The sequence below is a fragment of the Lithobates pipiens genome, unplaced genomic scaffold (genome assembly GCF_037356315.1).
Source record: "Lithobates pipiens isolate NorthernLeopardFrog02 unplaced genomic scaffold, aLitPip1_a1.2 Scaffold_19, whole genome shotgun sequence".
NCBI lineage: Eukaryota > Metazoa > Chordata > Amphibia > Anura > Ranidae > Lithobates > Lithobates pipiens.
The window spans coordinates 432,111,937-432,136,434 of NW_027507764.1; the positions used below are offsets into that span (position 1 = coordinate 432,111,937).

Consider the following 24,498-nt stretch of genomic DNA (forward strand, 5'->3'; position numbering starts at 1 on the left):
TTTTTTATTGATCCTGGACTTGAGCTTAATTCGGGTGATTTTGAAACTGCCCCTCCCTGCTGCAATCTCTGGGAGGAGAAAAAGAGGTGTCTTGGTTCCTCTGTGTGGAGGGGGGGGGGGGGGTGGGAATTTGCTGGTTCTACCTGTCTGACTGTCAGAAGGCTATTCCACTCGGTTCTCGGGCAGGGCCGGTATTTCTGCGCTCTTGCCGGGTCTTAGCTTGTCCGTCCAAGCTCCTTCACACAGAGCTCCTTCACACAGAGCGCCTTAGACAGGCGCTTCCACTTCTACACTCCCCTGCAGTGTCACCGGCATTACACTGAGCTCTCCGCCCACCTCTGACCTTCGGCAGGTTTCCCAGCTCTCCACACAAAGCTGCCGTTCTCCTCACCTGCTTATGTCCCATGTGTAAGGTAGGATCAGGGGGAAAGTCACATCTCCAGTGTCTCTGCGCCTCTCAGTATCAACTCACACATCCGGTTCAGGCTGTGGGGCCAGGCTTGTAGTCAGGGGGTTCGAGGTAGGGGGGAGAGGGATAAGTAAGGCGGCTGAGGGCTTTGCCACTACATGGGATGGATGCCTTCACCTGGAGCCTCCTAGCAAGGGCTCTCTGCAACTCCATTCTTAAGCCCCTCCCCCACTTAAAATGTCGGTTCAGGTGCAATTCTGATAATATTTAGGGATGCAATTGTGAGAAGATTTGGTTGTCAACCGAAGGCAGGATAGGCCTCCCTGAAGAGATGAGTTTTCAGGGATCGCCTAAAAGTGGACAAAGTAGGAGACATAATGGGGTAGTGAGTTCCAGAGGATGGGAGAAGTCCTGGAGACAAATGTAAAACATTTTTGTTTTGGTGTTTAGATACATTTTAAGTTCATACTAAACATTATCTGCAATGTAAAAAGTATACTAAACTGAACAACGTCACATCCATTTTCCTCAGGCATCACACCACGCTAACCCAAGAGTTACACTGTCTCTAATTTAAAATATAAAGTTGCCCTAAGTATACATTAATGAGTGATCATAATCTAACAAGTGATGTGAATGATCCAATAAGATGAACAGTGAATTCTGAATTGAAGTTAAAAAACATGTGGTATCCAACAATATCCTCCACCAAGTGACGTCACCAACATGAGGCGCATCACTGTGATTTTTAAGCTTTTTAAGCTTTTGCGTTTGCTGCTGCTGACGTAAAGGAGTACAAGAATGGCATAAAAAAAAAACACAAATGAAAGCTCTTTAATCTCAAAACTCATCTCAGAACTCAAAACTATGTAATATGAGGACCTACCATCCAATCAATTAGTATCCAATCAAGCAGGCCTTTGCAATACATGATAGATCTAAAAGAGATTGTACAATAAGATCATACTGTATGTGATAAGCTTAAATTCCAGAAAGCAAAGCGCTACAGCTGGAAACCTGAGCATTAAAACTTTTAAGATACATTTAACAAGTGATCCAGTAAAACAACAAACATTCTTCTACGTGGAATTTGGTGGTCTTTATGCAGAAGAGACTGAGAATTTGTGGCTTTAAGATCTGTCAAATGAAAGAGAAAAAATATACAACAATGAGAAGCTGCTGTGCATACCATGTCATCTACATACCTTCAACAGTGGAGAAGTTGGAAATCCTTAAAATCCTTAAAATCCTTAAAATCAGGGTCCCCAGATAGCCTCCCCTTGGGGACCCCTGCAGAGACTCAGGGCTATGGGCCCCAGATTCAGCTTATAGCCACAAAAGCCAGCCCCAAGCAATGCCACTGGCCATTGGTAAAAGAGTATGGGTTGAGGTCACCCTTTACAATAGGATTGTCCTTCTAACTAAATGGATTACGCTGACCAATCAGAATCCACCTGGTCTGTCCTGGAATTGCTGATGGAAAAAGGGAAAACAGCTGAAGATTTTGAATTTCTGGACTGCTGCAGTATCTGCAGGGTGCTAAGGTTCTGACAGCTCCGCAATCCCAGGTGTAAGTAGAGCAGGTATTGGGGGGGGGGGGTATTGGGGGGGGTGATGGGATTTGTAGTTCTGAAACATCTGAAGGGCCGCCAGTTTGACACCCTGATAAAGCGTATACAATTATGAAAAAAGTCATATTGTAATTGAATGTTATTAGAATGTTATGTAGAATGTGTACAGAACGGCCCCCCAGAAATATAATTTCCTGTTTGTGTGATTGGCTCACCACCGATTTTCCCAGAAGTCTGCACTAAGATAAAAGTCGCATCCCCTGCAGCAAAAACTTCATTTTTGTGAGATAATCACAAAAGGAACACATCTAAAGGGGTGCAGACCCTGCAATTTTCCTCTCCCATTAGACTCACTTTCCCACATGGGCACAGACAAAAACACAGGGATTTCTTCAGAATAACAAAAGGTAGGAATCTGCAACAAAGTTTGTTAAAATCCTTGTAATGTACATAGATCACCCAGAGGATAATATTCTTTCCTCAACAAAAGTGGAGTTACGCTTTAAGTAAACGTGTTATGAGATAGAATGACAGCCTGATGGTAATTTAACCTGTCACTCTTGTGTCAGCACTTTTAATCACAAAAAAAAAAAGCTTATTTTCTGGTCTGTATTCTTGTTCCTGGCCAGTGACTCAAAAAATGTCTTAGTTTTCAGTGAGGTGGAGAGGGATTACAACACCCGTCAGTTTTTATTGCTGCTAGTGCTCCCGTTAGGGTGAAAAAATCCGAAATATCAGGTTTTCACCACAACAGGAATCAAGGGACAATCTAATCTAACTCACTTCTTATTTTCACTATGGGACAGGAACAGGACAGCGAAGGGAAATCGCCCCCATGGGACACAGATAGCAACAAAAAAAAACTGTCAGAGGTTAATAACCTTTCTATACTCTATCCATTATGAAGAAAAAGTGTTGCCTTCAGATCTACTTTAAAGCCAGCAGGTTATCCTGCCAGCCAGACAATAAACACTTTTGGAAGGAAGTCAACAGGAAAATTTGAATTAAAAATAATATATATATATATATATATATATATACACACAGTATCTCACAAAAGTGGGTACACCTCTCACATTTTTGTAAATATTTGATTATATCTTTTCATGTGACAACACTGAAGAAATGACACTTTGCTACAATGTAAAGTAGTGAGTGTACAGCTTGTATAACAGTGTAAATTTGCTGTCCCCTCAAAATAACTCAACACACAGCCACACAGCCGCTGGCAACAAAAGGGATTACACCCCTAAGTGAAAATGTCCAAATTGGGCCCAGAGTGTCAATATTTTGTGTGGCCACCATTATTTTCCAGCACCGCCTTAACCCTCTTGGGAATGGAGTTCACCAAGCTTCACAGGTTGCCACTGGAGTGCTCTTCCACTCCTCCATGACGACATCACAGAGCTGGTGGATGTCAGAGAGAGCACGCCACCACCTTCCATTGAGGATGCCCCACAGATGCTCAATAGGGTTTAGGGCTGGAAAAATGCTTGGCCAGTCCATCACCTTTACCGTCAGCTTCTTTAGCAAGGCAGTGGTCATCTTGGAGGTGTGTTTGGGGTTGTTATCATATTGGAATTCTGCCCTGCGGCTCATTCTCTGAAGGAAGGGGATCATGCTCTGCTTCAGTATGTCACAGTACCCTCAATGAACTGTAGCTCCCTAGTGCCAAAAGAACTCTTGCAGCCCCAGACCATGACACTTTCACCACCATGCTTGACTATAGGCAAGACACACTTGTCTTTGTACTCCTCACCTGGTTGACACCATCTGAACAAAATAAGTTTATCTTGGTCTCATCAGACCACAGGACATGGTTCCAGTACTCCATGTGCTTAGTCTGCTTGTCTTCAGCAGCAACTGCGGGCTTTCTTGTGCATCATCTTTAGAAGAGGCTTCCTTCTAGGACGACAGCCATGCAGATCAATTTGATGCACTGTGCGGCGTATGGGCTGAGCACCGACAGGCTGACTCCCCACCCCTTCAACCTCTGCAGCAACGCTGGCAGCACTGATACATCTATTTTCCAAAGACAACCTCTGGATATGATGCTGAGCACATGCACTCAACTTCTTTGGTCGACCATGTTGAGGCCTGTTCTGAGTGGAACCTGCCCTGTTAAGCCACTGTATGGTCTTGGCCACTGTGCTGCAGCTTAGTTTCAGGGCCCTGGGATCTTCTTATAGCCTAGGCCAGTGATGGCAAACCTTGGCACTCCAGATGTTTTGGAACTACATTTCCCATGATGCTCGAATACACTGCAGAGTGCATGAGCATCATGGGAAATGTAGTTCCAAAACATCTGGGGTGCCAAGGTTCGCCATCACTGGCCTAGGCCATCTTTATGTAGAGCAACAGTTCTTTGTTTCAGATCCTCAGAGACTTCTTTGCCATGAGATGCCATGTTGAACTTTGAGCGACCAGTATGAGAGAGTGAGAGCGATGACACCAAATTTAACATACCTGCTCCCCATTCACACCTGAGACATTGTAACACTAACAAGTCACATGACACTGGGGAGGGAAAATGGCTAATTTGACCCAATTTGGACATTTTCACTTAGGGGTGTACTCAATTTTGTTGCCTTCAGTTTAGTCATTAATGGCTGTGTGTTGAGTTATTTTAAGAGAACAGCAAATTTACACTGTTATACAAGCTGTACATTCACTACTTTGTAGCAAAGTGTCATTTCTTTAGTGTTGTCACATGAAAAGATATAATAAAATATTTACAAAAATTTGAGGGGTGTGCTCATTTTTGTGAGATACTGTGTATGTGTGTGTGTATTTGTGTGTATATGTATATATGTATATATATATATATATATATATATATATATATATATATATATATATACAGTATGTGTGTATATAATATATAAATATATATTTGTTTTTTTTTTTTCAATGGCCTACATACAAGCTACTGCCATGCTGACAATAGGGGAGAAAATGTGCAACCTACCTAGATGAATGTCCTCATGTAGCTAATCTTTCTCTGCAGAACTGTGGATGAGTTAATTATTTTCTTATTGTTTACTAAGTCAATAATCTGAATCAGCAGGTTTGTCATTATATAGGTTCCGATTTGCACCTACTCTTATTTCTAGTATAGATTCTTCAGCTCATTGCTTGCCTTATTTGTCTAGCAAAGTACCAAGAAGCCACTATTAGCATGGCTTATTATAATACATTAGCGCTACTGACGATTTTTATTTTCTCTGGTGCATTCCATAGGGTAAGTGGCTGTGATGTTATTAATGGTTATTAATGGTGTGATGACACAGTGTATTGTAGCAATGCACATCTGCATTTTGTGTATTTATCTTTGTTTACATTATGTTTTCTTATATAGATAGATAGATATCATAAAATTGACCTTACTACAAGCATCCTTTCACGTGTCCCTTTTAGCTCGGAGCTGCATAGACTCTGGCACCCTCTACATTGCTGGCAGTTATTCAGTACAGCCTCACCCTGAGCAAGTTTAGCATTATATTGTAACATTTGTTCAGACGCTGTCAGGATGAGCACGAAGATGTTATTTAATAAAATTGTTATATATATAATATAGTGAGTTACAACATTAGCAATGTTTCCTCATTAAAGCGGTAGCAAACCCGCTGACACTTTTTTTTTTTCTACACCTGTAAGGCAAAAGGTATAATGGGCTAATATGTACCGCATACTAGCTCATTATGAAATACTTACCTTAGAACGAGGCGCCGGTATCTCCCCTGGTCCACTCCGAGTTAGCTGACATGTTGCCTCGGCGTGTCTTCGGGGTATTACGGCTCTAGCGATGTGAGTGGCTGGAGCCACGATGTCGTCACTCCCACGCATGCGTGCGGGAGACTTCTTTCCGGCAAGGTCCGGTGTCTGCCGGGCTTTCAGCTGAGAATCCCCTGTGCGCATGCGCCACTGAAGTCAGCGGGTCATTGCAGGGGGAATTAGGAGATATTTATTGACCTACAGGTAAGCCTTATTAAAGGCTTACCTGTAGGTAAAAGTTAAAATTTTGACTATATAACCACTTTAACCTATGACCAATCTCCTCATTAAAATTACTTTTTAGGTCTAAAGTTGTTGGTTTACATAACATTGGGACCAAATGCAGAGGTGTCAGTGCACAGAACTCAAAAAGTGAAGATTTCCTTTGTGTGTTAATTGTGCCTAAGCTCAGCTGTATGGTAAAAATGTCCTTTTTTTTTTTTTTGTCTGGAATTCTTCCTGAGAATTAGCAGGATATTCCTTAGTATGTGAGTGTACCTAGGCACTCATGTGCATGCCAGGGTTACCAACTGCCAGTAAATTTACTGACAGTTTTCAAAAATCTGTGTTTTTTTTTTGTTTGTTTTTTTACAACTGCCAGTAAATATCAGGGGCTGATAATTTCATGCTGTGTTGACTTTTTAAGTGTAAATCAAACAACTTTGTTATAGGTATTGTCAGTGTTTCCATCTCATGTCTATACTCTTCAAATATACACTGTTAGTTAGTTTTCAGTTCTAAAACTTCTCAGGTTGCTAGTAAAAAAAATGTGCTGCGCCAGTAAATTTTCCATGTTTTCAGTAAAAAAAATGCTGCGGGAGGTTGGCAACCCTGGTGCATAGTGCCTCATAGCTATATATCTGCCATGTGAGGTATAAGGCACTACTGCTCTCATGAGTTTTGGAGTGAGATTTGGTGATGTCATTACTGTGCTGTTCACCGTTCTCCTTCCAGGAGGCTGACATGAGGAGGCAAAGCCATTCCTCTACCAAGATTGCCACCTCCACACAGAGACATGGGGGGTTGATTTAATAAAACTGGAGAAAGCAAAATTTGGGGCAGCTGCGCATGGTAGCCAACCAGCTTCTGACTTCTCGGTAGGGGAGCGCGTGTGTCGCCAGCAACCCCGCCATTCTGTGATTAACCACTTCAGCTCTGGAAGTTCTATCCCCCCCTTCATTTCTAAACCATTTTTTGCAATACAGCACTGCGTTACTTCAACTGACAATTGGGCGGACATGCGACGCTGTACCCAAATAAAATTGATGTCCTTTTTTGCTCACCAATATCGTTTTCTTTTGGTGGTATTTGATCACCTCTGAGGTTTTTAATTGGTGCACTATAAACAGAAAAAGAGTGACCATTTTGAATAAATATATATATTTTTTACTTTTTGCTATAAAAAAAAAAAAAAAATAAAAAAAAAAAAAAAAAGCGTATATTGATTGGTTTACGCAAAAGTTACTATAAACTGTGGGATTTTTTTAGATCATTTTTTTACTAGTAATGGCAGCGATCAGCAACGTATAGCAGGACTGCAATATTGTTGTGGACAAATCAGACACCTAACTGACACTTTTGACACTTTTTGTGGACCAGTGACACTAATACACCAATCAGTACTAAAAATATACACCGTCACTGAACTAATGACAGGGAAGGAGTTAACATCAGAGGCAATCAAAGGGTTAACTGTGTTCTCTGGGAGTGCTTTCTAACTGTGTGGCAGGTGGTTGTACTGTGGGAAGGCAGAGATCCATGTTCCTTATTCCCATTGTGTCCGCCAGACTCTTTGGCTTCTGCTGTGTCCAATCGCAGCGGGAGCGAATCGCCAGCTTGTGTGCGCCTCAGACCCAGAAGCATCAGATCACATACCTATCACGTGATCTGGCACTGAGCGGCCGTTCTGCTGCAGTATATCTGTGTGGGGCAGTTGGGAAGAGGTTACACACCGCAGATCTCAATCAGCGGGAGCCGGCCCATGGATTACCACTGGCACCTGCTGATCGTCATGAATTTACACATGTCCTGTCAGAGGGGAAGTAATGGATTTTTTTTTTTTAAAGAGAAAATAAAATCCATTACTTGCCTTAGTAAAAGCACCACACACAGTACACCAAAACACTGGCTAGGCACACATTTAACCATTTGATTGCCTTGGATGTTTAACTCCTTCCCAGTGTCATTAGTACAGTGACAGTGCAAATTTGTAGCACTAATCACTATGAGTGTCACTGGTCCCCAAAAAGTGTCAAAAGTGTCAGTTAGTGTCCGAATGTCTGCTACAATATCACAGTCCTGCTATAAGTCGCTGATCACCACCATAACTAGTAAAAAATAAAGAAATAAATGCAATTTCCTGTATACATATCTCATAGTTTGTATCCCCTATAACTTTTGCGCAAAACAATCTCTACACGCTTAATGAGATTTTTTTTTTCTTTACCAAAAAAAATGTAGTAGAGTACATATTGGCCTAAATTTATCAAGAAATGTTTTTTTTTGGGGGGGGGGGTGTATGTTTTATAGCAGAAAGTTGTTGGTCGGTCTTTTTTTTGCTTATAGTGCAAAAAATTAAAAAAATGCAGTGGTGATCAAATAGCACCAAAAGAAAGTTATATTTGTGGGGAAAAAGGACATACATTTTGTTTGGGTACAGTCACGCAATTGTCAGTTAAAGTAGCGTAGTGACACATTGCAAAAAATGGCCGGGGAGGGTAAATCTTCTGGAGGTCAAATACACAGATGGGCAAAACTGACAGGGTTTAAAAAAAAAAAAATATATATATATATATATATATGGGGTATATTTATAAAATCTTCTCTGAGCTATTCATCCTGCAAATCTGCATGGACACTAGTTCTGTGTGAATGCTGGCAAAATCTATAATTTTTAGGTTATTTTCTCTCCTGGTTAGATGTTCTTCAGTCATAAGAATAGCGTGAATTAGGAAACTACCACACTATGACCACTAGATAGAACTGATGATCTTAGGAAAGAAACACTTCTTTACTATAATTGTAAGCTCCATCTAGTGGCCATAATTCAGTATTTTCCCAAACCACTCTATTTTTATGAATAAATAGAAATCCACCTGGAGCGAATACACAATATTACCAAAAGTATTGGGACACCTGCCTTTACAGGCACATGAACTTTAGAGGCATCCCAGTCTTAGTGCATAGGGTTCAGTATTGAGTTGGCCCACCCTTTGCAGCTATAACAGCTTCAACTTTTCTGGGAAGGCTGTCCACAAGGTTTAGGAGTGTGTTTGTGGCAGGGGTCTCCAAACTATGACCCTTCAGTTGTTCAGGAATTACAATTTCCATCATGCCTAGTCATGTCTGTGAATATCAGAGTTTTACAATGCCTCGTGGGACAAGTAGTTCCACAACAAAAGTGCATTTGTGAAGTCAGGCACTGATGTGGACGAGAAGGCCTGGCTCGCAGTCTACGCTCTAATTCATCCCAAAATTGTTCTATCTGGTTGAGGTCAGGACTCTGTGCAGGTCATTCAAGTTCCTCCGCCCCAAACTTGCTCATCCATGTCTTTATGGACCTTGCTTTGTGCACTGGTATGCAGTCATGTTGTAACAGGACGGGACCATCCCCAAACTGTTCCCACAAAGTCTGGAGCCTGAAATTGTCCAAAAGGTCTTGGTATGCTGATGCCTTAAGAGGAACTAAGGGGCCGAGCCCAATCCCTAAAAAACAACCCCACACCATAATCCTCCCTCAACCAAATGATCTGGACCAGTACAGAAAACAAAGTCCATAATGACATGGATGAGCAAGTTTGGGATGGAAAACTTGACTGGCCTTCACAGAGTACTGGCCTCAAACCAACAGAACACCTTTGGGATAAATTAGAACGGAGACTGTGAGCTAGGCCTTCTCGTCCACATTAGTCCCTGACCTCACAAATACACTTCTGGAAGAATGGTCAAACATTCCCATAGACACACTCCTAAACCTTGTGGACGGCCTTCCCAAAAAAGTTGAAGCTGTTATAACTGCAAGGGTGGGCGAACTCAATATTGAACCCTACGGACTAAGACTAGGATGCCACTAAAGTTCATGTGCATGTAAAGGTAGGTGTCCCAATACTTTATACTTTACAGTATTATAGTGTCCTAGTAACATTTGATTTAGCTGGCATTCACACATATAAAAAAAAATTACATACATTTTTACAAGATGAATATCGTGTTTTAGAAATACATCCCCTAGAGCAGTGATGGCAAACCTTGGCACCCCAGATGTTTTGGAACTACATTTCCCATGATGCTCAACTACACTGCAGAGTGCATGAGCATCATGGGAAATGTAGTTCCAAAACATCTGGGGTGCCAAGGTTCGCCATCACTGCCCTAGAGTCTAAGTGCTGCTATGTACATCATCTGGTTTACAGGATACTGTGCACACAAATCTGTTTATTTGTCACCCTTAAAAAAAAAAAAATTCTTCCCATTTTAAGGCACAAGGCACACATGGGGAAGCGGATTCCAAGTGTCCTCTGATGGTGAAGGTTCTGGATGCTGTGAGGGGGATCCCAGCAGGCAAACTGCCAGTGAAAGTGTTTAAACAGAATGAAGATAAGAACTGGGATTTGATCTCTTCTGGGTGAGCCGGTCACTTCATCTTCAGAATAAATAAATGAATACATTTCTGTATGGCTGTTACTGATTAAAATTTCCGTGTTCGATTAATCTTTTTTTTTTTTTTAAATCGATTAATCGACTAATTTCAATTAATTATAATGCACATACAGATCCAACTGCTTTTGATCTCCTTGCATTGCAACTCTGCATTAGTCAGTGGTAAATGTGGTGTACACTATATACAATCACCTGACACTAGTTAGTTTCCACAATCCATGACTTAACTTCACAGTTCACACAAGTTTGTTTTAAATTCAAACTGCAGCACTGACATGAGTAATTTTTTTCCACAGTAGCGTGACAATCACCTTATGGCATGGACCCCTGTGCAGGTGGTCAAAAGTGTTAACACCATAAACTTCTCTCACGTCTCACGGAGATCTCAGCAAGGATGCCAGGTCATGGGTACAAAGAAAAGATCTAAGTGCTCACCGCTTAAGTATAAGCCCTTGTACACACGGTCGGAGATTCAGACGGAATGTGTCCTATCGGACCGTTCTGTCGGATATTCCGACTGTGTGTGGTCTCCATCGGACCGTTTCCGTCGGAATATCCGACGGACCAACTTTTCCAACTTGCTGGTAAAATTTTCCAACAAAATGCTCCGATTGGACATACTCCGATCAGGTGTAGCCTACTCCGACGGACAAAGTGCCACGCATGCTCAGATCAAATTCCTAGACCAAAGCTATTGGCTACTAGCCTGAACGTAGTCCCGTCGTAATGAAATAACGTCATCACGTTATGTACAATCAGATTTTCCGACAACTTTGTCCGACCGTGTGTATGCAACATCACTTCCGGACCTCTTCTGGAATTAATCCGTCGGAATTACTCAGACGGATTTGGTTGTCGGAAACTCCGACCGTGTGTACAAGGGCTAAGATTTAATTTTTGTGTTCAAACACAAACTACTCACATAAAGATGATAAAATCACAGTATGTAAATCGTGTTAGTTCTGTAAGGCAGCAGCGGGTGACGCCATGTGTAGCTCCTCCCCATGCACCTTACCTTCAATCAAAATTTCAACATCACCGGACTCCTCCCCCTTCCCTTCGTTAGCAGACGGAGGCACTTGGGGAAGGGGGGAGGAATCCGGTGACGTCGATGTCCGAGACGTCACCGGACCTCCGACGGAACTCCCTGAAGACCGGGAAGCGATGTGAGTACCATTCAAAAGAACTTTGATCTATCAAAAAAATGTATTGATTAATCGAGGAATTCATCTTTAATTTCCACAGCACTACATTTCTTATGTCTTCTACTCTATATGTTAGCCAGTTTCATTGCTAACAGCACAAATATCACCTGCCTTTATCAATAAACACAAAATGCAACATAAAGCTGGATATTACACAACTACAGTTACCATTTTGTTCCCCCAGAACTACATCATCTGATGGGGAAATCCATAACCTCGCTACTGAAGAACAGTTCGTAGAAGGAATTTATAAGCTGGAATTTGCAACTAAACGATTTTGGAGCAAGCTTGGTCTATCTCCATTCCATGAATATGTTGACGTAAGCTGATGGTTTGATGTCACTAATGATAGGGGAATTCACCAATGTGTATGTTATTATCATGGCTTCTATGGGGTTCATCTAAAGAAGGTATGTCAGAATAAAAATACAAAGCTGCCTTTGGCATTTGTTTTCAACTGCTGGGGATGGTAGTTTTTAAATTGGGCTCCTAGCACTAATGCCGCGTACACATAGTTGGAATTTCCGACAGAAAAAGTCAGATGAGAGCTTTTGGTTGGATATTCCAACCGTGTGTATGCCCCATCGGACTTTTTCTATCAGCATTTTTGACGGACTTAGATAGAGAACATGTTCTAAATTTTTCCGTCGGAAATGCCGATTATCCCGTTGGCAAGTACACGGCATAAGAACTAATGTGAATGGTGTAGCTGGCCAATATTCTAAGAAATACTGATCCTGGCCGGCAAAACGGCTTGTGTATTTAGCTGTTTGCCTTGCATTCAGCTTAAAATCCAATAGAAGTATATAGTATTGTCCAAAGCTGAAATGGCCACCTGGTCTTGCTGGGGCCACCATAAGACATCATGCCCCCCCCCCCCCCCCCAGATTTGTGAACAATTACCTAAACTAAACCCTTAATACTGCAACCCCTCCAACCCTAACCTTTAAACTGACCCCTTCAGGCAGATATAAAAGAAACAATTTAATGCAGCTATCTTAAATACTTCATTGATTTTTTTTAATGCAACCAGTTTAAGTGTGTAAAAAAGAAAAATTTGTGCTGTCACTAAAGTGCTTGTGTGTACTTAATTAAGAATTTCCACAAACATAAAAGTGCAAGTCAAACAATCGATCATGAAGTACTTAATAGTACAAAAACAATATAGATCAATAAAACAAAGAGAAAAAGCGGCACATCCAGAGATGAAGAAAAATGTTTTGGTTTATTGTAGAGTCAAAGGTTTAAAAAACATGACACACGAGGGATCCACACTGTTCAGCAGATGCATTTCACACAAAGTGCTTAATCATTGCTGACTAGACATGTGCATTCGTTTTCGTCTGAATGCATTTTTGTCCGAATTTCAGGTATTTTCGATAACGAAACCGCAGAATCCGAAAAACGAAAGATCCAACATAAATAAATGCTTTATTTTTGTTTCGTTACAATAACAATCTGTGTCTATTGAACTTGTATCATTAACAGTCCATTCACACAGGGGCAACACGACTTCCAAACGCATGCAATGGGAGTTATGCATCATACCTGTAGTGAGGGGTACTCTCACTAAAGAGAGGCTAGACCCTGACAAGGTCTAAATATCTGGTAAGAAAAGGTCCATGAAAGCGGCTGCTTCTTCTCATCCTGCAGGAATTCTGAGTCCAAAAGACGGCGGGCATTTGTTACAGGCATGATGGTGAATAAAAACAGGCCAGCCGTGCCCCAGTCTGTGGCATAACAACTTGCTAAGTTCAGGAGGCAAGATGGCGCCGACCCCTCAGCCATGCTTGAAGCCACGCTGCAGCTCTCCCTTACCTCAGCACAGCTCTCTGCACAAGGGGTGAGTGACTCTCTGCCTACAGCCTTCCACACCCATGTTGACCACCTAACACCTCTAGACTCCCCTACATGCTCAGTGGATTGCAATTTACTGGGCCCCCTCTAGATGAGCCTACTCTGGCAGAAATCATGCTGGTATAAAAGACCTCAAGGCCTCCCTCACAAATGGAATGGAAAGCATCAATATTGATTTTTCCCTATTGAAGCAGGATGCAGGATGTACAAAACCTGCGGGGAAAGGACAGGAGGAGCAGAAGAACGTATCATCTTACTAGAAAACACAGTGCACCCCTTAGCTGCTACAGTACGCACGGCTACAGAGCAGCTGGTGACCCTCAGAGCAAAGTTGGATGACTTAGAGAACTGTTCTCGAAGGAACAACCTCCTTTTTGTGGGGTTCCCGAAACACTCTGAGGAAACGCGCCCTGAACAATTCCTGCAGGATGTTTTTGGGGTGGAGGTGCTATCCCATGCCTTTGGAATTGGAAGTACACATCGCACCCCCCCCCCCGCATCCCCCTTCCTCGGGGGCCCTTCCAAGGTCCCCAATTGCAAAAATCCTAAATTTTCCAGACAAAGTCGCTATCTTGCTCCTTGCCAGAGAAAGAAAGGCCCACTCAAGTTTAATGGCAATAATATCTCCATATACCCTGATTTCTCAGCTGAAGTCCAACTGAAGTGCACTGAAGGCCTCCCCTATGCAATGCACTTCCCTGCTAAACTGAGGCTCATCTATGAGGGTAAAGCTCACTTCTGCTCCTATCCTAAAGAAGCCATAGCCTGGCTAGACGCTCACTTAGGTAAACAATCCAGACAATGCCGCAATTGAGGCCACTTGCTGATGTTCCTATAGTTATCCCTACCTCTCTGCTTATCCTACCTGATGTCTGCTTGAACACCTACAGGATTTCTAAATCCTCTGATTAGTACCTACATCTCTGATGCTATAGCTACTCTGTGGAATGTACTTTTACAGCCCCTTTTCTCTAGTTGCTCTACAGTGCCCCTGCGGTAGGCCTGGCGGATGCCTTAGCCAGTTCTACCACTTGATCTTCCTAACGTTTGCACCTGTTGTGCCTTACATGACTGCTACTGTTTATGCCTTATATTAAAGGTAAATCCTATATCCTACTAGATGGACACGTGCATCTTACTTGAGAGCCTAATTGGACCTGTTATTTCCCCTGTACCAGTAGGTGGCGAGGCCACAGGTTTTTCTGTTACCTCTCATGACTGTTACTGGGGGTTTTTTTCTGTTCAGGGAACCAAAGCTCACTGTGTTTGAAATGGTGGAGCAGGGCGGGGGGATGGAGGGGGGCAGGGGTTGTTTTTTTCTACATTCTCTTATGTTTTGGTTGTTGAGAATGACTGACTGGACCTTCAGGTGTTTTTCTGTTCTTTATGCTCCTATGGATGCTCCTTCTTTGATGCTACTGCATTTGTACTCCAGATTATACTATAGGCAATGTCATGTATGTCATGTTGCATTTTTTCATGACCCTCCCTATGCTACTATGTTGGATATAGTTTCCTATGGCTAAAGCGTTAAAACTGATTTCTTGGAATGTTAGGGGTCTGAACTCACCTCGAAAGCAGTAACTGGTATTATTCTATTTAAAAAAATATAAACCCCATATTATTTTCCTTCAAGAGACCCACCTTATCAAAACCACATTGCGGACCCTTAAACGTCCCTAGCTGGCTACACAATACCAAGCCACCCACACTAACTACTCTTGCGAAGTCCCTCCCGGCAGAAATTCTGCTGATAAAAGCAGACCCTGAAGGGAGATTCATTATAATTACTTTGCGTATCATTTCCACAGTCTTTATATTAGTAAAAGGTATATGTCCCTCCCCCATTCTCCCCAGATTTACTCTCTCACTTGTTCCTTTTTATTACTGTCTAGATCCCCAGTCCCCTACTGTTCGTAGGACACTTTAATGCTGTACTTGACCCTGCCATGGACCACTTGAGGGTGGGGGCAGGCCCTATCCCTCATTTGTTGACTGGACTCAAGTGTATGGCTTTACTGGCGATGGAAGCACCCAGATGAGCGGCACTTCTCCTGCAACTCTGACTTCTTCCACACCTTGTCTCTGGCATGGCATTTACCCCTGCTTATTAGCTTCCTATTGTTAAAACAGTCTCCTATCTACCCAGGGGGATTTCTGATCATGTCCCTCTTTCTGTTGATCTCCTCCTCCTGCCGAGTGCAGCCCTCACATTTGGCGATTAAACCCCCATTGGTTGGAGGATGACATTGTGCAGAATAATTGCCGGAAAAGTATTGCCGACTACTGGTGTGCGAATCAAGGCACTACTGGGCCCTCCACTGCCTGGGAGGCCTCCACGACTGTGTTGTGGGGCACCTTTATGTTCATTACTGGCATTTTGCGCAAAAATACCCAACAGCACGCTGAGGAGCTAGAAAATGCAATGATGGTCGCAGAGACGGCCTATGTTCAGAAACCTAGTACAGCTATGCTAACCCCGTGGTTGCACAGCCGTAGGGAGTATGAGCTCTGCTTGCTGGACCTTACTAAAAAACGTATGCTCTATGTTACCCAGAAGACGTTTGAACGTGGCAATAAGGCGGGTCGCTTACTCGTCTACCTAACTAGATCTGATCGTACCCTTATCTCAATTCCTAGGATCCTGACTTCCCAGGATAAGATTAGTGATGTCCCTCAGGATATAACAGGCGCCTTCCTATCTTTCTGCCGCAATCTTTATGCTACTAGAACCCCCTACTCTCAGACCCAACTTGACGAATACCATGATGAGCTAGACAAACCTCTTTCTGTAGAGGAACTACCTACCCATAAGATGCCAGGCTTGGATGGTTTTCCAGCTGAATGGTATACACACTTTCGGCACCTCCTGGCCTTCTTATCCTACTCAATACATATAACGAGGCCTTGAAAGACGGAGTACTTCCTCCCTCACTGAGAGAGGCATTAATAATTTTGATACCAAAACCTCAGAAAGATCCTCTTAAATGCGATTTCGGCCGATATCGCTTATTAATGTAGATGTCAAAATTCTGGCCAAAGTCCTGGCCAATCTTCTGAATAAATTGGTTGAGAAATTGGTTCGGAGTTACCAGGGGGGCTTTATACCAGGCTGCTCAACAAGAACGACCATCCGTAGATTATTTCACAGCCTAACTTAACCAATGACTGTTCACCTACTCGTGTTGCTGTGTCACTAGACACCTGCAAAGCTTTCGACAGTGTGGAATGGCCTTATTTGTTTCGGGTGTTAAAAATATACCGATTAGGCCCCCAACACATAGCATGAATACATCTCCTCTATACCTTACCACTAGCCTGCATACGGATTAATTTCCATGTCACTGAGACATTCCCAATCACCAGAGGCACCAGGTTGGAATGTACCCTATCACCCATCTTATTTGCTCTGGCTATGGAGAGTGGAGACTATGGAGACTCTATTTGTATTGCATTCCTTTGGAAAGGACCACCCCCTAGAGTTGCACTGGAAACACTATGCCTACCATCCCACCTGGCTGGCTTGGCCTTCCCCAACTTCTACCTTTACTATCTGGCATCCCAGCTGGTTAATAGTCATGATTGGCTTCAGCCCATCTCTAATAATGCCTGGAGCTGTAGTCTCCTCATTTGAAACACTCAGACCTTATCTATAGAGGATGCACACCACCTAGACCATGCATGTCAGTTATACGTACCTCCCTTTCCCTGTTCCAAACAGTGGTAGCAAAGCTTTCAACTAACTCCTGGCTGGCCTCTCCCAATAGTCCACTGTGGTTTAACCCTACTCTTAAGGAGTGATGTTCCATGCCTGAACCCAAAAGATGGACGTCCAGGGGAATTAAGTACTTATGCCATATATACACCCTTCAGGGTTTCAAATCCTTCTCTCAGATGCGTTTAGACTTTTACCTACCATGTATCTATCTATTTTATTATTACCAGCTTAGACATGCAGTGCGAGCACAGTTTGGTTCCCTAGACAGTCCTACTAGGACACCTGACCTGGAAAAACTCCTGAGATCCCCGGACCAGACAAAACTTATCTTCCCCTATTACTCTTCCCTCATAAAAGACACCGACCCTAGATTTAGGACAGCACAAGAGGAATGGGACTCCCTAGCTATTCCTATTACAGAAGAAGACTGGTCTGAATTCTGTGATACATTTAAGACCTCTGTTATCTCCAAGAACATGATAATCCAAATTAAAATCTTTTTCAATTCACACCTCACCCCGGCTAGAATTCACAAAATAGGAATACCTATCCCCCTCTGCTCAATGCTTCCAGGGATGTATCAAAACTACAGATTTTATCCACTGCTTCTGGACCTGTCCCATAGTACAAGATTTCTGGGTGAACATAGACTCGTTTATCTCTTCAGCACTGGGTCCCCCAAATATAGTCAACCCGAAAAATTGTCTTCTGGGCATCTTTGGCTGCCTTACTATTCCCTCTCAGTTCAAGAGACTGCTTCATATCCTATATTTTTATGCAAGGAAGTCCCTTTTACTAACATGGAAGGCATCAGCGACCCCGACTCTGAAACTTTGTTTTAAAACTGGTTAACGAGTCCCTGCCTCTATACAAGCTTACCTTTGTTATATGAAAGAGGAAAAAAATTTCCACAAAATCTGGGGAAGATGGTTAGGTAGTCCTCTGACCCTGTCCCCCATACTGCCATAATTCAAGATTTCACTGTGAATTTTGTATTTTACTACTACCCTGAACTCTGCTATGGTTTTATTGTTTGAAACTATAGTACCTACCTCCCAAGATTGATGCCCATATCAGATGTATTTTGCACTGCCGTATAGTGTCTATATGATGCACAATTTCCCTTTGTTATAAGCTGGAATAGGAGCATTCTGTACTCTATTCTGTCTGGGAGGTTTTTTTTATGTATGTACTGTATGTATGTTTTAAAAAAAAAAAAAACTATATAAAATAACTATAAAAAAATATCTGGTAAGAAGCCAACTTACACAGTTTTGCAGTGAAGCACTTTTTGGTGATCTCTTGCGGCACTAAGAAATAATGAAGTACACGTGTTGAGCATGGTTTTAAGCCTGATGCACACTGGACGTTAAAATAACATTATAAAAAACATCAATAGCTTTGCAGTGAGTTTTTCAACTTTTTTCAAGGTTTTTGCAATAGCGTTTTTTAGCGTTTATTAATGGGGTTTTTTTCCGCATTTTCCGCGTTAGCGTTTTAGTGTTTTTTTTTTTTTTGAAGAAAACATTTTTTTTTTACTTTTTTTTTTTTTTCAATGGATCAAAAACCTTAAACGCTGGTGAGCGAAGTTTTGAGCATTTATCAACGTTTATCAGTGTTTATCAGCATTAGAGCATTTTTACAGCTGAAAAGCCTCTCACAGAACCCACTAGTTTTGGGGGGTGTTTTACTGCTCAAAAACACCACTGCCCAAAACAGCTGATAATAGCCTATGTGTGCATGCAGACATAGGATAACATAATGGAGAGTTTAATGACTGTAGAAAAAAAGGCTACAGCCAAAAACAGCTGCTGTAAAAACACCAAAAAACATCCAGCATCACCATGTTAACGGGGACTATTTATCATCTGCATAATTATTTTTTGGTTTGATTTTACACATCTTTCTTGGCATGATAACATGGACTTCATGAACTTTTATTTTACTTGATTTGTTTGATATATTTATTTGTTTATTTATATGTGATGTATTCCTTAATAATTCTTTGAAAAAGTGTTCATACACCTTGAAATTTTCCACATTTTGTCATGTTACAACCACGGCACATAATTGTGAAGTGGAACGAAAATGGTAAACGGTTTTGCAAATAAATATGTGAAAAGTGTGGCATGGATTTGCATTCAGCCCCCTTTACTCTGTTACACCTTACTAAAATCTAGTGGAACCAATTGCCTTCAGAAGTCCCCTTAATAGTAAATAGAGTCCACCTATGTGTAATTTAACCTCAGTACAAATACAGCTGTTGTGTGAAGCCCTTAGAGGTTTGTTAGAGAACCTTAGTGAACAAACAGCATCATCAAGGCCAAGGAACACACTAGACAGGTCAGGGATAAAGTTGTGGAGACGTTTTAAGCAGGGTTAGGGTATAAATATCCAAAGCTTTGAACATCTGACGGAGCACTGTTCAATCCGGAAAATGGAAAGACTATGGCACAATTGCAAACCTACCAAGACATTGTCGTTTACCTAAACTGACCGGCCGTGCAAGGAGAGCATTAATCATAGAAGCAGCCAAGAGGCCCATGGTATCTCTGGAGGAGCTGCAAAGATTCACAGCTCAGGTGGGAGAATCTGACCACAGGACAACTATTAGTCATGCACTCCACAAATCTGGCCTTTATGAAAGAGTGGCAAGAAGAAAGACATTGTTGATAGAAAGCTATAAAATGTCAGTTTGCAGTTTGCGAGAAGCCATGTGGGGGGCACAGCAAACATGTGGAAGAAGGTGCTCTGGTCAGATGAGACCAAAATGCAACTTTTTGGCCTAAAAGCAAAACGCTATGTGTGATGGAAAACGAACACTGCACATCACCCTGAACACACCATCCCCTTCACGAAACATAGTGGTGGCAGCATCATGTTGTGGGGATGCTTTTCTTCAGTAGGGACAGGGAAGCTGATCAGAGTTGGTGGGAAGATGGATGAAGCCAAATATAGGACAACCTTATACCGCATACACACGACCAGACTTTTCGACAGACTGGGTCCGACGGTCTTCCTGACGGACTTTCGGTGGAGTTACGACGGACTTTCCAAACGAACGGACTTGGCCACACACAAGCTCACCAAAGTCCGACAGATTTGAACGTGATGACGTACGACCGGACTAGAATAAGGAAGTTCATAGCCAGTAGCCAATAGCTGCCCTAGCACTGGTTTTCGTCCGTCGGACTAGCATACAGACGAATGGATTTTTCGACTGGACTCAAGTTAGCTGGAGCTCATACACAATCGTAATATCCGACGGATTCATTCCGTCGGACCTAGTCCGACGAAAAGTCCGGTCGTGTGTACGCGGCATTAGAAGAAAAAGAGTCTGCAAAAGAGTTGAGACTGGAGCAGAGGTTCACCTTCCAGCAGGACAATGACCCTAAACATACAGCCAGAGCTTCAATGGAATGATTTCAATCAAAGCATATTTATGCATTAGAATGGCCCAGTCAAAGTCCAGACCTAAATCCAATTGAGAATCTGTGGCAAGACTTGAAAATTGCTGTTCACAGATGCTTTCCATCCAATCTGATGGAAGAGACATCCCCAGAAAAACTTGCAGCTGTAATAGCAGCGAAAGGTGGTTCTACAAAGTATTGACTGCGGGAGGCTGAATACGAATGCACACCACACTTTTAAGATATTGTAAAAAAAAAAAAAAATTAAAACCATTTATCATTTTACTTCCATTTCACAATATTGTACCACTGTGTTGGTCTATCACATAAAATCCCAATAAAATACATTTACGTTTTTTTAACATGAGAAAATGTGAAAAATTCAAGGGTTATGAATACTTTTTCAAGACACTGTCCTTTTCTCCTTGCCTCCCCTCACACACATACAATGTAGATCCTTGCTTCCCCTCACACACATACAATGTAGATCCTTGTTTCCCCTCACACACACACACACATACAATGTAGATCCTTATTTCCCCTCACACACACATACAATGTAGATCCTTATTTCCCCCTCACACACATACAATGTAGATCCTTATTTCCCCCTCACACACACATACAATGTAGATCCTAATTTCCCCCTCACACACACAATGTAGATCCTAATTTCCCCTCACACACACATACAATGTAGATACTTGCCTCCCCTCACACACACATACAAGATAGAGCCTTGTCTCCCCTCGCACACACATACAATGTAGATCCTTGCCTCCCCTCACACACACATACAATATAGAGCCTTGTCTCCCCTCCCATACACATACAATGTAGATCCTTGCCTCCCCTCACACACACATAAAATGTAGTGCCTTGTCTCCCCTCACACACAAATACAATGTAGATCCTTGTCTTCGCTCACACATATACAACGTAGTGCAGATATCCCAATTCTCCCACGAGGTGCTGGAGTCTCCCACATTTTTGAGGCGGCTCCCGCTCACCCACAAGCGCCTCCTGATCTCCTGGGAATGATCGTGCGGCGGGGAACAGCTGTGATCACCGATCTCCTTTGTATATATTTTTAGCTGACAGCCGCTTCTCCTTCTCTCCCTCCCACGGCTGTCAGCTAAAAAGCTATACAGGGAGATCAGTGATCACAGCTGTCCCTCCAGCAGCACCGATCATTCCCAGCTGTTTCCTTTGTGCGCCTCCTCCAGCCCCCTCCGTGTCCTTCTCCTCCCCCCTGTTCTCCTTTCGCCCCCGTGTTCTCCTCTGCTGCTCCTGTCCTCCTCGCCCCCATCCTCGTGCCCCACAGCCGGTTCCCCTCCTCTCCTCTCCCGCCGGATGTGGGGGGAACTGTCAGGAATTGGACACAGTGAGTGAGATTGATCCTGTGATAACTGAGCATAGTAAACTGTGTTCACTCTGCTCAGTTTATGAATGAACAGGAGCCTCTGTCTTCTGTTCATTCATCTTCAGTGCTTCGAAAGGGAATGGGGAATCTGTGTCCTCAGTCCTTTTCTCTGTCTCAAAGGGGAGATGTCAGGGGTCTGTTTAGACAAACTACTGACACCATTCACTGCCACCCACCCTCCACCCCCTTCCCCAGAAGCACTGTGAAAAAATATTGGGGTTGTTGGGGAGTTGGGGGTGCAAAGCGCCGCCTCCCTGAAATGAATTTACCCCCTCCCTGAAATGAGTTTTTGCACACTCACACTCACATGCAATGTTGAACCTGAAAAATAGTAAAAGAAAGTTGGGCAGTCACAGTCCTGGGACCTCAGGCACTCAACTGGCGATGTGGGGCATGTGCCCCAGGGGTACCCAGTGCTAGCAACAATTTGTAAAGCATCTTTTGTTAAACAAATGAATCTGAAGAGTTATAAAAAGAAAATATCTATTCTGTCCATCTTTTATTAATCACTATGAGCCCTTCTAAGGCAATTGAAGTCACTTACCAAAACCAATAAGATCCACTTCTATCGTTAGGTGAGACATTCCATGAAATTAAAATGACAAAATCATAAACCCTCATAAGAAGAAAAGAAAAAATGCTGACTGGACTAAGCTGCAGAAAGTAGAGGATATGTTGTAGCGAGGAAAACAAGGTTTAGTCTTCAATCCCCTTTCCAGACAAAACACAAAACTTTTTTTTTTTGCTTCAGATAGAGTGTAGAGAGGGTAAAACCTCTGTCATGCCTTTATTGATGTTTGTGTGCCCATTTAAATCCTTTCTTGTCGTTTCCCATTTCATGAATACCAGATAAAACAGAAAATAAGTTAAACGCTATCAATTTGTTGCCTATTTCTCAGGTGTCTGACAGAACAGGATGTGGGGGCACATTTCCTGCCCAAGTGATAGGTGTCACCTAGAACAGGAAAAGGAGAGACATTTAATTGTATAGAGACACTGCATTAGCAGTCTCAAAAAAAAAAAAGAAAAACCTCTGCAATGGGGTCATGGGAATAGTTTAAAACCACACAGCCATGACTGATCCACTATTCATTTCTCTCTTCACAAAAAACATAACTTTAGAAGGTATAACAGAAAACGCCATTAAGGCCATCCCCACACGTGAACATGTAACAAAGTATACAAAAAGAACCCATGTTGTTTTCATTCATTTTTTATTTAATTTTCTCTCAATTTTATTTTGAGGACAAGGAGGGACCTGTTCTCTCCTGAAGATGTACAGACTGAAGGGACCAGTAGATCACAAGGTCCTATGTGACCAGGCAGACCCCTCCTTCTTACTCACTCTGCCAATAATCTGACACCTAATTTGTGCCATCTCTTTCCCCCCACCCTTCACCCATACACATAACCCCTTTGCTGCCAATCCTAATTCCGAGGAATAGTGCCTCATCATTGGTTCGGGTGGGAGGAATAGTGCCCCACTGTTGGTGTCAGTGGCAGGAATTATACCCCGTTGTTAATGCCAGTGGGAGGAATAGTGCCCCAAGGGTCGAATAAAGGCAAGCAAAGAGTGCCCCGGAGACTACTGATATATAGATTATAATGTAACATGGTGGTCTGCTCTGTTTGTTGCAGGTTGTGTTTACTGCGAATGATGCTGGACACCGTCACTACACCATCGCTGTGCTCCTCACTCCGTATTCCTTCTCTACAACTGCTGTGGTCAGCGATCTCAAGGAAGCCCATGTTTAACTTATGACGAGCCATCTTTGCTTATTACACGTGTTATGTTTTGTAGCTTTTGTTATTGTTTTGTATCCTTTCAAACTCTAATTCCAGGTTTAGGTTATGTTAACCATGGTGTTAAATAAAGTTTCTTCACATGACAAACACATAATTAATTGTGTCACTATTGGTTTTGGTTGCCTAACAACACAATCATCATGTTCTTATGGGTAATCTATTTGTTTGCTTTTTGATCAGCGAGTTTGTATCAGCATTCATGCTTATTAAAGCAACTTGTTCACTAAAATCAAAGTGGCCATAAAAGATGTGCCTGCAAAGAAGATAGAAATTACACTGGTTCCCCCGATGCTCACGTGTCAGATGCCTATGCCCCTGATGAACTCAAACTGGAAGCGTTGGTTCCTGTTGGCACTTTTTCATCGCTACAGGGACATTAAGCATTGCGGATAGTGAAATATGTATATATACTGTATACTATCTTCTTTGCTCAGACATCCTATATAAGGCACTTTGTGGACATCATCTGCTTTATGAAAGTAAGGTTATCAAAGTGTGTTAATAAAAGACAAGTGGGGGATCAGGAAGGAATTTTTTCCCCCTACTTGAGCAAATTGGAACATGCTTTTATTGCTGTTTTTTTTTTGCCTTCCTCTCGTTCACCTGTGGGTATAGGATAGTATATACTGTATATATGAAGGTTTTTTTTATTTGTCTCTGTGTATT

General features: G+C 42.4%; 1 protein-coding gene across 1 annotated transcript; it reads left to right on the top strand.

The window, feature by feature from the left end:
- Positions 1–5,064: 5,064 nt before the first annotated feature.
- On the top strand, positions 5,065–23,926 carry TTR (transthyretin). Its single transcript, XM_077492610.1, has 4 exons — positions 5,065–5,221; positions 10,233–10,378; positions 11,803–11,938; positions 23,665–23,926. The coding sequence occupies exons 1-4, from the start codon at positions 5,159–5,161 to the stop codon at positions 23,779–23,781; spliced, it is 462 nt and encodes a 153-aa protein (XP_077348736.1). The 5' UTR covers positions 5,065–5,158; the 3' UTR covers positions 23,782–23,926.
- Positions 23,927–24,498: the final 572 nt, after the last annotated feature.